This window comes from Chiloscyllium plagiosum, unplaced genomic scaffold, assembly GCF_037043375.1.
Source record: "Chiloscyllium plagiosum isolate Xiang-an unplaced genomic scaffold, Cpla_swu_hap1 HiC_scaffold_14, whole genome shotgun sequence".
Classification (NCBI taxonomy): Eukaryota; Metazoa; Chordata; class Chondrichthyes; order Orectolobiformes; family Hemiscylliidae; genus Chiloscyllium; species Chiloscyllium plagiosum.
Window position 1 is genome coordinate 24,284,679 of NW_028270152.1, and position 15,235 is coordinate 24,299,913.

Sequence of the window (15,235 nt, forward strand, 5' to 3'; positions counted from 1 at the left end):
TCAATACGTCAATCCCCCTCTGAGTCTGAGGACATAGGCCAGTTCTTTTTATTGTAGCTCCTTCTGGGACATTGTAGCATCGGGTCAGGTTCCTCCATCTTTGCCTCTGATACAGGCTGCAAGTAATGCACAGTAACTCCCATCTTGTCTGGAGCATCTTAGAAGAAATTCATTCTCCTCTTCAGGTGGCAAAGACTTTGAGGTGGTGACATTCGCCTGTGTCCATCTCAGATTCCCAGGTATCTTCAACACTTGACAGAGAGGGAGAATCCATACATTCCAGAAAAGTCAGAAAGGAAATCGAGGAGCTGGAAAATGCTCCTGCACCATTTGTGAATTTGCAGCTTTTAGGTGGTCCACATGTTTGTTCAGGAATGTCGTATCTACCTGAACTTTGTATGCCACTGGTCCTGACTATGTGTTGACAATGCCTCTTCGCCATGCAAGACCATTCCTGTGGTCCCTACACCAAACATCGTCCTTGAAATAAACTGTCTCTTTTGCTTTGCGGAGTCTTGTGTCCAGCGTTGGTATTTGTGATTTCATTTCACCCTCCACCTCAGGACCAGGAAGATTAGATTTAACCTGGTACAGAGTCTTCTCCCCATTAGCCGCTCTGCTGGAGCTATCCCTGAGGGGTCGTCCTACAATAAAATTGCAACCAGGACAATTTGACATCCAGTGAAGCTGTACGCTGTTTCTTTAAACCTACCTTCAAAGTTTGGACAGCTCTTTCTGCCATACCATTGGATGACAGATGGTATTGAGCTGTCCTTACATAACGAATATGATTTAACTTTAGGAAATAATCAGATTCTCTTGCTAATAAACAATGGCCCGTTATCTGTGACAAACACTTCCACGGTTCCTTGCATTGCAAAAGATATGCTCAGTTTTTCTATCCTCATCTCCTAGGTTGACAAATAAACTCAATGCAGGTCCAGCCATTTTGATTGGGCATCCACAGTGACTGAGAACATTGAGCACATGAAAGGACCTGCAGAGTCGACATATAATCGAGTTCAGGGTTTATCCGGCCATTCCCACAAATGTAAGGGACATGCTGGCAGTAAGTTTTGTCCTCGTTGCCACTCTGGGCACTGTCCCACAAATGCAGTTATCTCTGCATCCAATACTGGCCAGCAGACATAAGTTCTTGTCAACATCATCATTTTCAAAATCCCTGGATGACCCTGGTGGGGACCAGCTAGTATCTGTCCTTTGCTCAGGACATTCACTCTTTCTCCTCATAAAAATATGCCTTTCTCTGGTCTCTCCAGATGTTAAATGGTTTCAATTCTGGTTGTGGTTGCCCTTTGCTTTCCCCTATCACCACCAGCTATTTCAGGAGAATTAGATTAAATTAGATTATTTACAGCATGGAAACAAGCCCTTCGGCCCAACAAGTCCACACCGACCCTCCGAAGAGCAACCCGCCCAGACCCATTCCCCTAGATTTACCCCTTCACCTAACACTACGGGCATATTAGCATGGCCAATTCACCTAACATGCACATTTTTGGACAGTGGGAGGAAACCGGAGCACCCGGAGGAAATCCATGCAGACACGGGGAGAATGTGCAAACTCCACACAGTTGCCGGAGGCGGGAATTGAACCTCGGTCTCTGGTGCTGTGAGGCAGCAGTGCTAACCACTGTGCCACCATGCCTCCCACTTGTTACTTGTTGCTTTTCCTCTGCCCAAATATCATTTGTCTGGAAACAGTAATGCATTATTTCCATGTACTGGGCTCAATCTTCTATGGCAGGATTGAATGAGTAAAGCTTGCCAAATAATGACATAATGGCAAAAATGCCAACTCAAAGACAACTGTTGTGAACAAATTTCTTCAGGAACAAATTTCGCCACTGAAATAATACCACAGAGGCTGGTATCCTGTAACCAAGTCACCCTTTAATTATAAATGGAGAATTCTGGACACTGATCCAGCTCCCTCGGAGCCAGCTGTCAGACTGAACAGAACCTCTGATATTCCTGTTCATACCTGTTATCTAGGGCTCCCTGTTTGGACAAGATTAACAGCCCAGTCTGGAAGCTGGGTCTTGTGCTGGAGATGTATCCAACTAAGTGATGCAGCATGAACTTCACCATAGATGAAGGTGTGAGGTCTAAAACAGGGTTGTTGGAGCTATTCATGCAGTCCCATGCAAGGATGGCAGGACCGTACTTGGTTAGGGTAGATTGTGGTGTTACCACAGAGGCAGCCTTACTGGCACCTCCATGGAACCCAGCCAACAGGGAAGCATCAATATTTACTAGCTTATTTCCCAATGCAGTACAGGCCTCTTCTAACAATGATAACATGCCAGGAACACAAGTAAGAAGCACTCAGATGGCCCTTAACTGGTCATGTAAGGGACTCATCTTGTCTCTGTAAGGGATGCTCTCCTTACAATTTCCCCATTTCCAGTATGATTTGATGACAGAAAATGACATTTTAGGTTAACTCTGCCTTCCAACCCATCTCCAAGAGATCCATAATGTTCTGTCCGCCGTTTAAGATTCAATAGCAGAACACCAATAAATATTGGCAATATTGTTAATTCATCGAGAAGACATTACTTAATTCAGCAATCTTTCAATTTCGCATTTATTATTACAAAATCATTTGTATTTATTTGAGACATTATTGGCTAGTTTCCTCTTGTTTCCTTTTCAACTTATATCATTTGCAAAAAGATGGAATGGCAAATATTGCTAAAACCAAGTCCAAAGGGGTGAATACAGTCCTCTCTTTTCACTCTTGAAATTGGTGTAACAAAATTTTGACCTTTTAAATAATTTATTTTCCAAAATTCAATATGCATTGAGACACATATTAAAGCTATGAAGAACACATCCTACAGATCTTATTGATGTAAGTAAAATGTAGAAGTTAATTTATTAAGTCTCATTTCATTGAAGGACAAAACCTTTTTTAAAAGAAAAAAAATCTCAATTTCCACACACAAACACTAGCATTCAAGCAAACAGTGCTTGATAGGGTCTGGATGGGTAGAAGTGAAAAGCAATCACAGTTTCAGAGACAGGTATATAGAGCATATTTCTGCATCTTAAAAGATCTTGGTTGGCAGGTGGTTTTCTATCAGGGCTGATCACTTTTGCAGAATGAGGCACACCACTTTCAAAAATATAGAGTTCTTCTCGATGTTACCAGATATTACTCAATGTTATTAGATGTCTCTTTGTGATGTTATTGCTTTCTGTAGCAACAAACACAAGATTTCTCATGGGAGGTGGGTTTATATGTGTGAATCCTTGCTGTTGACCCACAATGGGGACAATTCATTTTTAAAACAGTTTTTATGGTCCATTGTCAGAGTTTCCTGTCATCATTTGATAAAGCTAAAGGAAGGTGGAGGAAGGTACCAATCCATAAACATAGTTGACAATCCCCATCTACGGACATATTTGATGTTTCACTGAGAGCTATACATTCCAGACGAATTTTAATATTCAGGTCACTATACCTTATATGATCATTTCAAGCTATTTAATGCCCTATTTTTAAGCCTTGTCAATGAGATTTAAAAATTAATAGTTTGTATTTCATATCATAAAAAAGGTAAAATCACCATATCCACAGAGCACCACAGTTTTGTGCTCTCCTGTTAGAGGGACAATGGTGGTAGCTTAACCTGAGGGTCACCTCACCTCATTGTGACAATACTATAAAGTCAGTACAATATCAAATTGAATTATTGAATTGTGCAAATCCATAGGAAATTTGGGACAAATTGGCAAAATGTATAATTTTTCCTTACATTACACCCTCCCTGCTGAAATGCTACACAACTGTCAATTTAAGTCTTTCATAAGAATTGACACCTGATTGTAATTTGCTTGACTTTAAATATGAACTGCTAATTCTATCCAGTCCAGACTAGGATACTTCTCCACTCATTCTCTATTTGTTAGTTTTTTTAAAAAAGAGGTTTGCAACTGATGTTGGCTCCTCTGTTGTAGATCCCATGCTCTTGAAATTGTCTCTTTCATAGTTTCTAGTTCTCCTTACTTTATGCCTCCCAAGTTTCATTTCAATCTTATCTCTGATTTTGCTGTGCCCTTAAAATAATGTTTCCTCTTTCAATTTGTTACGTGACTCCAAGATATTTACACCGTCAATGCCTCTGGAATTTACCCCTCCCAGTTTTTTTGAAATCTTTCCTTTTTTCTCTCCATCTCCAAAATTCATCTGTCCAAGGCTCTTCATCTCTTTGTCTCAGAGATCTACGTGACTCTGTGTTTAAGACAAACCTCTACTCTATTTTTTGCATCCACTGTACAGTGTTTACCCAATTTTTTCAGGATGATCCTGCTGTGTGGACAAATATGTCTTAATGTGTCATTAATTAATTTAAAAGTATTGCAAAGTATATATTCCTTCTTGAACAGAGTAAGTATTATTAAAATAGTAGATTAAAAGAAGAAACCAGTGGAGGATATATGAGTTAAAATAATGAATTAGACCCCTGTTATACCATCCATGTGTTTTCTCTCCCTCTAGGACTCTAGATGGAGTGACATACGTGGGAGCTGTAAAAGAGAAAGAAGTTGCTCAGCAACAGTACCAAAAAGCAGTTTCACGGGGACAGACTGCAGGACTTGTAAAGTAAGAACAATTTCCTAGCATTTAACTAATAACCCCCATTTTTCACTAGTTTATTCCCCACCCTATTTGCCAAATGAAACACCTTGTGATAATGCCCATGTTAGTCTTAATTACAAAGAGGTAAGAATAAATACATGAAATTCCAGTTAGCAGTGCCCACTCCCACTTCCAACATACAATCACTTGTCCATTATCGTCATCTCTTACCAAGGCAATTTTCAATCCACCTGGCTAACTCATTCTATGCACTCATATTTTTTCAAATTTCTCCAATACTATGGTGAACCCAGCAGGAAATCCTCTGAGAATGAAATTTCAGAAGTTATAGGGTAACAATGCTATAAAATTCTTTCCCATTCTGGATGCCTGCATGTAGAGATTGGTTGCAAATACTGAATGTTCACAGAAGCACTCCACCTATTTAATCAGTTTCTGACAAGTATATTATTAATGCTGGAAAAAACACTTTTACTGACTGGAACCAACCAATCTAAAGGGGCAGATCAAGAAGATTTTATTGGAAAATTGGGCAGAGACCCATAATGTCAGAGCTCCACCCACTTTATGCATTATAACTATTTCTAGGCAAGATGGAGGGGCATGGTACAGTTTAGGAAACAGTACCCTCATTTGAGATTGATTCAAGGAAAGCACAATGTGCTCCCCATTTCTCAAAATACTGACATGTTGAATGCATAGGTTCTGTAGAAATACCTTACCTCTGGAAAAAATAACGTGTGTATTTTATTAACAGTACAAATGATTCCTGGATCAAGCAATTAATTCACATTAAATCTTCTGCTTAGATATTTCCATAAATATACTAGTGACGTTTGATGCAATTCTTACATTTAATTTAATTGATATTATTAAGCTCTGATAACAACAGAACAATAAACAGAGGGTATTAACTACACAGAATTGACCTACTTGAGTAATTCAGACAATGTACACTGATACGGAATTATACCTTAACAATATTTCCTACGATCCAACTGAGTTCCTTCAATTAACATTTCAAACAGATTATCCTTTCTTTGTTGGATCTTATAGAACATAGAACATTACAGCGCAGTACAGGCCCTTTAACCCTAGATGTTGCACAGACCTGTGAAACCAACCTGAAGTCCATCTAACCTACACTATTTCATTTTCGTCCATGGGTCTATCCAATGACCATTTAAGTACCCTTAAAGTTGGTGAGTGTACTACTGTTGTAGTCAGTGTGTTCCACGCTCTCCCACTCAACCAAATTTATGGTAGGCAAATTGGTTGCTGTCTTCGCTCACAGCAGCGAACACAATTCAAAGGTAATTCAGAAGCTGAGGTTTAGGATATCCTAAGTCATAGAGTCTTAGAACAGCACGGAAACAGACCCTTCAGTCCAAGTCATCCAATCTGACCAGATATCCTAAATTAAACCAGTCCCATTTGCCAGCATTTGACCTACATCTCTCTAAACCCTTCCTAATTGTATACCCAAACAGATGCCTTTCAAATGTTATAATTGTACCTGCCTCCATCATTTCCTCTGGCAGTTCATTCCATACACGCATAACCTTCTGCATGAAAACTTTGCCCCTTGGAACCCTTTTAAATCTTTTCCCTCTCATCTTAAACTTATGCCCACTAATTTTGGACTTTCCTATCCTGGGGAAAGGACCTTGGCTATTCACCCTATCCATGCTCCTCATGATTATATAAAGTTCTACAAGGTCATCCCTCAGCCCACAACACTCCACAGAAAATAGCCCCAGCCTATTCAGCCTCTCCCTATAGCTCAAACCTTCCAATCATGGCAACGTCCTCATACATCTTGCAAGTTTTTCTTATGCTCCACTCAAAACTGGATAGTTTTATCCCTCATCGTAATTATATAATTCTCACAAAACAACAGTAATATCATAAGAGGTTAAGGAATGGTTCTACCTCGATATATAACAGGTATAAAACTAATCCATTATCTTCCATGTACGTAACACCAATTTTTTAACTTTTTTTTTCTAATTTCCAAAGAGCATCTGGAAGAAAAATGGAGAAGTTCAAAGTGTCAGTAAACATTGGACCAACAAAAAAAGTCACCTTTGAACTAACTTATGAAGAATTATTAAAACGTCATTTGGGGAAATATGAAATACAAATCAGAGTAAAACCTAAGCAGCTTGTCAAACATTTTCAGGTACATTTCTAACATTATTAATATATTTTAATTATGTCTCTTATTTCCTGTTTAAGGATGATTAAATTCTCTTACATTTTGAATCGCTGTTTCCAGATTGACGTACATATCTTTGAACCACAAGGCATTGCCTTTCTGGATTTTGATGCAAAATTCTTACCAAATAATCTGACTTCAATTGTGAAAAAGACACTGACGGCAACAAGGGTAGGTACATGTCATTACTTAAAAAAAAATCTTTAGCTAAATAGTTACTGCAAAAATTGACTGCATCACTGCTTCTTCAGGGCCATGTTTCCTTCAAACCAACTCTTGAGCAACAACGCAAATGTCCTGATTGTGATGAGACTGTTCTGGATGGAGACTTCATCATAAAGTATGATGTCAATAGAGATCTATCGGCTGGTACTGTTCAGGTATTTGAACATTATACTTAAAATGGACATCTCATAGGGCCTTTTACTCTGATTTATTAATGTTGCATTCTTTTTCAGATTGTAAATGGATATTTTGTCCACCATTTTGCTCCAGCAAATCTAACCAGAATCCCTAAAAATGTCATCTTTGTAATTGACCACAGTGGATCTATGTCTGGTACTAAAATGCGTCAGGTAAGAAAAGCTTTTAATATAGGCTGAAGGATAGACATCCCTGTTATTGCTAATCTCTTTCTTTCCCAAGTCTTACTCAAAATGCAGCCAGATGAAAGAATAATTTGATTCACACATTTACTGACATGAGAAAGAAGGAAAGGCTTGCAACTATAGATACTTCATAATTAACATTCAAATATTTTATTATACACCTCTATAGCAGGAGGAACTTGAACTCAGAGGTAGTGATACTACCACAGCACTGCAAGAGACAAAGCTTTCAATAACAAACCAGAGTTCACAGCCACAGTATGTGCCAAATGTCTTACAACCATCAGTCATGGTTGTAATATATGCAGATCTTTGTTCTATAACAATATTCTCAAATACGTAGGATCATACAGAGTGGACTTTTCTGCAACCAAAGATGAAAAGTGCAGCACTGGAAAAGCACAGGTCAGGCAGCATCTGACGAGCAGCAGAGTCAATGTTTCGGGCATAAGCCATTCATTCCTGATGAATGGCTTATGCCCGAAACGTCAACTCTCAAGCTCCTCAGATGCTGCCTAACCTGTTGTGTTTTTCCAGCACCACACTTTTTGACTCAGAGCTCCAGCACCTGCAGTCCTCACTTTCTCCCATTCAACAAGGCCAATTATCTATTCTTAAATTTATATTTCAAATATTAACAGAAGCATTTTAAAAATGGATAAATGTATCCTGTTTTTAATCCAGGAAGACATCTGCATTTATGTTTAGTTTAGTCAGTGTTGGGTTAAAGTAGCTCTTTTTTTTACTATTTATTCAAAATGCGGATGCATCAAAACTCTCTGTTTATCAGTGTGATTACAACTTAGTTAATAATTTTATAGTGCCTCTGAAACAATGTCACATAGGCTGACAACTCATCACCAAGTCCCCTTTTATTTATACGTGGAGAGTCCTTGACACTGATTCAATTCCCTCAGAGGCAACTCCCAGAATGAACAGGATATGTGACACTTTTGTTCTTTTTTTTCTTTTTTTTTTGGTGTACCATCTCTTGTTTTTTGTGGAGAGTCCATACACTGATCCGGATCTCTCAGAGCCAGCTCTCAGAATGAACAGGATGCCTGACAATCGTGTTTATTTATTTTTTTACCCTCACAGTACCACCTAATTGCGGTAGTGCTTAATTTTCCCCCCCGCACCCATGTTGCCTGTGTGCAGGTGTGAGACACAGTGAAAGACAACAGGTGTACCATCTCTTGGTTTTTATTTTATTATTACCCCCACACTACCGCCTAACTGCGGTAGTGTTTTTTATTTCCCCAGCACCCATGTTGTATGTATGCAGGTCACACTTCTGTTCTTATCTGTCAGTCAGGACTCCCTGATTGGACCAGATCAGTAGCCCTGATCAGGAAACTCATATTCTATGAGGTCCACCTGGCTGACTTCATTAGAATCACTACAACCTCTAACAGTATTCAATTAACAGCTAACAATTGCAAAGTATGAGTGACAGAGAGCCAGAAGATAAGGTAATATTATTGTAGTTGGCCAAAAGCTTTGTCAGAGGTAGGTTTAAATAAAATCTAAACAAGAGACAAATTCTATCTAATAGGAGATAGTGAATCAAATCTTAGTGTATGAAACTGTCAATGTTGCCATCATTATTTAACTGACACAGACAGCAACTTTTGGATATGCTCAGAACTACATGGAAATTCAGACGTTGTTGTCAGTGAGTTTAACCTCCTCCACAGGATTCACTCTGGAGTTTCCCAAAGATTGCAACTTCCATATCATTCATTCATGAGTCACAACTCCATTTTTAACAGTGTGCTAAAATCATAACTGATGCTAAACAGCCAATTGCTTTTGTCTTTGTAGAATGTCAAATTTCTCCAAAGTAGTTAAAACATTCCACATATTCTCAAAGACAAATTCTTTTAAAAGCCTGTCTATCGTATTTTAACTTCTATTTTAATTCAGTCATTCAGTATAATATTTGAATATTTAACTTAAAAGTGAAGGATTTTAAGTGCCTTTGAAATCCAATGTCTGGTTTGCATTGCATAAATAAAACAAAATTGTAATTATCGTACTGCTTACTGACATTGCTGCCCAAGCACTTTGAAACATAATACAAACATATGAATAGAGAATGAGAATAGACCACTTGACCCCTCGAGCCTGCACTGCCATTCAATAATGTAGCATGAGATTTGAACACAGGGATGGCCAAAGATCATGAAGCAAAGATTCTTTATTTCAGTTATTCCAATGCCAGGTTGTTATAAACATGAACGGAAGTCAAAGATAATAAAAGACACAGCGCTTACAAGGAATTAGGCCCATAGTTTACATCTGGTTGACAAAATCCCTTGTCTATCTGATCCTTCACCCCATGAGGCTTATGTACTCAAAAGACATTCTTTTTCTCTAGAGAGGGTCTGTTTGACTGCTCCAGCTTCCCTATTCAGCACCCTCCTGCATTGTCACACCTGTTGCTGGAAATTTCATTTAAAACTTTCTTGCTTGAGACTTAACAACCCAGTAACCACACAGAGTGCACAATGACTTATTGCTAAGTAGTTGTGTGATTAGCAGGTTCAATTGCTTCCTGATGACAGGAATGTGTGGGTCCACATTAGTGGCAGTGCTCTTTTTATGTATCACAGCTGGGAATTGATAAATGTTGTGGTGATATCCACTATTTGCTCAAGGATCTTCTCAGCTTCTTATCTGTACTGGTACTTTCCAAGGGATCCAGGCTCTGTGGCGGGTCACCCATACTGGGGTCTGAGATGGTCAGGTCTTTAGGAGTTACATGATCAAAATCCTGGTGCTTCAGATTTATTCTCCACTTCAGTTATTCCAATGCCATTTTCAAGGGTCGCAGTGGGCTTCCCTACTGTGGATGTATACCTCAACACACTCCAGGAGTCCTTTTCATTAACCACTTCATTTGAGCCAAGATGCACTGTCACTTCAGGTTCAGTAATACTAAGCTACTTGCATCAGCACCCACAGACAACTGGTCTCAACAATCTCCTAATCGTAAACTATTTTCTGAGTCTGTACTCCAATCATCAATGTAAGTGTGACACTGTGTCCAATTGTTCAATAACTCTGTGGGGTTGAAGATTCCAGACATCCTGCATCTTATTGTGTCCGCTCGCATTCAAAATTTGGAGGAATACTCTTGTACTGATTGGAAGGCCTGTGTCACTAGATTTGCAATTGTTCAATGTTTTCCAACTCAGCACTTCTCTCTTAGTCCTCCTGGTTTCCATCTTGAATACCTGACCTAGCCCAGTATGATGCTCAGCTATCAACACGTTGGGCTGTCCATCTCCATCTGAAGTCCTATTAAGACAAAGAGATGGTCCACAGGAAAGACTGGGTCTTGACTAAAGAACAGATAATGCAGACAACAGCCCATAGATGAATGTGGGGCACTATTATAAGCATAAACAAACTCCTTCACCTTACCCTCAAGAGGCAAGGTATGCACATGGACAAACAGAGTAGAACTGAATGATTTGCTCTGTCTATTACCCTCTGGAATTTAGAGGGTGGTGGGTGATTCTTGATAATGTGATAGACCTAGCAAAGCTCGTGTAGGTATTGCTTTTGAAGATATGCCCCGATCACTGTGAATCTGACTGGGAAGACGAAAACAATCAACCCAATTACACACTAAGATTCTGGATATAATTGAGGCCTTTTGGACAAGAATAGGAAAGACCTGTGTGAACTTGATGAAGACACCCATGAGTATGAGAATGTGTTGAGAACCATTATTACTGGGATCAAAGACAGTAAAATCCATTGTAAAGATCTCTAGTGGTTTCTTCTCAAACAGATATCTCATGCCAGAGTGAAGTTATCTCTGTGCTATGCTCAAGGTATACCTTGCTCAATTATGACAAATGTCATCAACATCAGCAATCACTGCAGTCAATAACACAGCTTTCCGGTTAGGGCAATCACCTTTTCCATTGCTTGGTGTCTAACTTGACCATGAACTGCTATCAATAGTTGACCCTTGAGGCTATCAAGAATGATGAGTTGCTTCCCCTCTTTCTCCTTTATATGGACCTGCTAATAGAAGATGTCATCTTTCTCCTTGATCCTTTTCCAGCAGTTGACAATGACCCGGCATGTTTCCAAGTCAGGATGGTGAGTGGTTTGGAGGAAAACCTGCAGGTGGCGGTGTTTCTGATGTCCTTCAAGATGAAAATGGAAAGGGTTGGGAAGGTGTTGTCTAAGGATGTATGGTGAATTTCTGCAGTGCATCTTGTAGATAGTACACAAGCATCAGTATTGGAGGGAACGGATGTTTGTGGATGTGGTGCCAGTGAGGTGGGCTGCCTTATCCTGGATAGTGTCAATCTGCATGAATGTTATTGGAGTTCCAGGCAACCTTCCAAGTAAGTGGGGAGTATACAAGCACGCTCCTGGCTTGTGGTGTGGCAATTGGCTGTGTTGGATTTGTCTTGCTTTTTGAGTACAGGACATATCTGGGCATTTTCCACATTACTGGATAGGTACCAGTGTCGTAACTGTACTGGAACAGTTTGACTACAGGAACGACTCAAATTCTGGAGCACAAGTCTTCAGAATGCTAGAATGTTGTCAGCGTCCACAACTTTTGCACTATCTAGGGCTTCCAACCATTTCCTGATACCATATGGAGTGAATCGAATTGGCTGAAGACGGTTTTGAAGAAGGGTCACTGGACCCCAAACATTAGCACTGATTTCTCACTACAGATGCTGCCAGACCTGCTGAGCTTTACCAGCAATTTCAGCTTTTGTTTGCAGCTGATAACTAGTATCTGTAATGCTGAGGACCACTGGAGGAGTTCAAGGTGGGTCACTGGCCCGTTGCTTCTGGCTAAAGATTGCTTCAAATGCTTCAGTCTGATCTTTTGCGCTGACATGTTAGGCTCTTCCATCATTGAGAATTAGGATATTTGTGGAGCCTCCTCTTCCAGTGAATTGTTTAATTGTCCACCAATATTCACGATTGGATATGACAGGATTCCAGAGCTTAGATCAGATCTGTTGGTTGTGAGATTACTTAGCTCTATCATTAGCTGCTTATGCTGTTTAACATGCAAGTAGTCCTGTTTTGTTGCTTCACCAAGTTGACATCTCATTTTCAGTTCTGCCTGATGCTGCTCCTGGCATGCTCTCCTGCACTCTCTATTGCACCAGGGTTGATCCCATGATTTGATGATAATGGTTGAGTTGGTGATATGCCAGGCCATGCTGGAGACAATTCTGCTGCTGTTGATGGCCTATAGGGATGCAGAGTCTTGAGTTGCTAAGTCTGTTTGAAGTCTGTCCCACTTAGCACAGTGTTAGTGCCACACAACATGATGGAGGTTATTCTTAAAGTGAAAAGTGGGCTTTGTCTTCACAAGGACAGTCTGGTGGTTACTCTTACTGATACTGTCATGAACCGATGCATCTGCAGCTGGCAGATTGGTAAGGATGAGGTCACATATACTTTTCCCTCTTGTTAGTTCCCTCATCGCCTGCCGCAGTCCCAGTCCAGCAGCTATGTCCTTTAGGACCTGACCAGCTCGATCAATGGTATGCTACTGAGCCACTCTTGGCGGTGGACACTGAAACCTCCATCCAGAGTACATTTGTGCACTTATCACATTCAGTCAGTGCTCCCACCTGCCAGCACCCGGCCCATATCTCTCCAAACCCTTCCTATTCATCCATCCATCCAAATGCCTCTTAAATATTGCAATTGTACCAGCCTCCACCACTTCCTCTGGCAGCTCATTCCATACACGTACCACCCTCTGCGTGAAAACGTAGGTCTGTTTATATCTTTCCCCTCTCACCTTAAACCTATGCCCTCTAGTTGGACTCCCCGACCCCAGGGAAAAGACTTTGCCTATTTACCCTATCCATGCCCCTCATAATTTTGTAAACCTCTTTATAAAGCCTCCGACGCTCCAGGGAAAACAGCCCCAGCCTGTTCAGCCTCTCCCTATAGCTCAAATCCTCCAACCCTGGCAACATCCTTGTAAATCTTTTCTGAACTCTTTCAAGTTTCACAACATCTTTCCGATAGGAAGGAGACCAGAATTGCACGCAATATTCCAACAGTGGCCTAACCAATGTCCTGTACAGCCGCAACATGACCTCCCAACCCCTGTACTCAATACTCTGACCAAGAAAGGAAAGCATACCAAATATCTTCTTCACTATCCTATCTACCTGCGACTCCACTTTCAAGGAGCTATGAACCTGCACTCCAAGGTCTCTTTATTTAGCAATACTCCCTAGAACCTTACCATTCAGTGTATAAGTCCTGCTAAGATTTGCTTTCCCAAAATGCAGCACCTCGCATTTATTTGAATTAAACTCCATCTGCCACTTCTCAGCCCATTGGCCTATCTAGTCAAGATCCTGTTGTAATCTGAGGTAACCCTCTTCACTGTCCACTACACCTCCAATTTTGGTGTCATCTGCAAACTTACTAACTGTACCTCTTATGCTCGCATCCAAATCATTTATGTAAATGACAAAAAGTAGAGGACCCAGCACTGATCCTTGTGGGACTCTACTGTTCACAGGCCTCCAGTCTGAAAAACAACCCTCCATCACCACCCTCTGTCTTCTACCTTTCAGCCAGTTCTGTATCCAAATGGCTCCCATGTAGAATGATATGGAAATACTCTCTTTTGTCCAACCCATCCACACTGACCAGATATCCTAAACTGATCTAGTCCCATTTGTCTGCATTTATCCCAAATGGTTTTCAACCCTTCCTATTCATATACCGATCCTTTTAAATCTTGCAATTGTTCCCATTTTCACAACATCTTCTCCAGCTCGTTCCATATACACACTATATTCTGTATGGAAAAGTTGACCTTCACTTTACTTTTAATTCATTCCTCTCTCACCTTAGACTATGCGGTCCAGTTTTGGACTCCCCTACCCTGGGAAAAAGACCTTGGCTATTCAACTTCTCCATGCCGCTCATGATTTTATAAACCTCAATAAAGTCACCCCTCAGCTTCCAATGCTCCAAAGAAAAAAGTCCCGGTCTATTAATCCTCTATCTATAGCTGAAACACTCCAATCCCAGCAACATCCTTGTAAATCTTTTCTGAATCCTTTCAAGTTTAACAACATCTTCCCTTTAGCAGGGAGACCAGAATTGAATGCAGTATTTTAAAAGTGGCCTCAGCAATGTCTCACACACCCTCAATAGAGGAAAATAATAGCCTAGTAGTATTATCACTGGGCTGTTAATCCAGAGACCCAGATATTGTTTTGGAGTCCCAGGTTCAAATCCCACCATGGCAGATGGTGGAATCTAGCTTCAAAACAGCATACTGTTTGCTGGCTCACTGTTGTTTAATCAATGGCTGCTTATGATTAGATTGTACAGAAGCTATTTTGTTGGTTATAAAAGTTAATGGTGGGAGCACTTCTGTCATCACACTTATTCATGAGTAACTCAAGTCCTCGAAATTCATCAACCCATGTCATAGAAAACAATTTAATAACAAAGCAATGAGGACTCATTTTGGCTCATGATGCTCTTTCATCATCTTTTTAAAATGTGTTTGCATTTTGTATCCACCTCCAAAATACAACCATTATCCACATGGCTCACACCTTCTATTTTTTCTCTCATATCTCTTCCCATTCTTTTCAAAATTCTTCTCTCCATACGTTTTTTTTATTTTTGGTGCTCATATCTCAAAGCCAGTATCAGGAGTCTGATTGCTGCAGGGAAGTGGAGAGATTAAAATGAAATCAAGGAAAGCAAGTGTGGTACAAGTTGCTTGGTTTAGGGTAT

General features: G+C 40.2%; 2 protein-coding genes across 3 annotated transcripts in view; one reads left to right on the forward strand and one right to left on the reverse strand.

Annotated features, from left to right (window-relative positions):
- LOC122558906 (uncharacterized) overlaps positions 1–15,235 on the reverse strand; it is a 177,988-nt gene that overhangs the window by 137,317 nt on the left and 25,436 nt on the right. The gene's annotated exons all lie outside the window — the stretch shown is intronic.
- Positions 1–15,235, forward strand: part of LOC122558904 (inter-alpha-trypsin inhibitor heavy chain H3-like) — a 90,742-nt gene that overhangs the window by 9,153 nt on the left and 66,354 nt on the right. For both annotated transcript variants that reach the window (XM_043707838.2, XM_043707839.2), the window contains exons 5-9: positions 4,529–4,633; positions 6,650–6,812; positions 6,909–7,019; positions 7,100–7,228; positions 7,307–7,423. In XM_043707838.2, the coding sequence (XP_043563773.1) occupies positions 4,529–4,633; positions 6,650–6,812; positions 6,909–7,019; positions 7,100–7,228; positions 7,307–7,423 (625 nt within the window). The remainder of the gene's footprint in view (positions 1–4,528; positions 4,634–6,649; positions 6,813–6,908; positions 7,020–7,099; positions 7,229–7,306; positions 7,424–15,235) is intronic.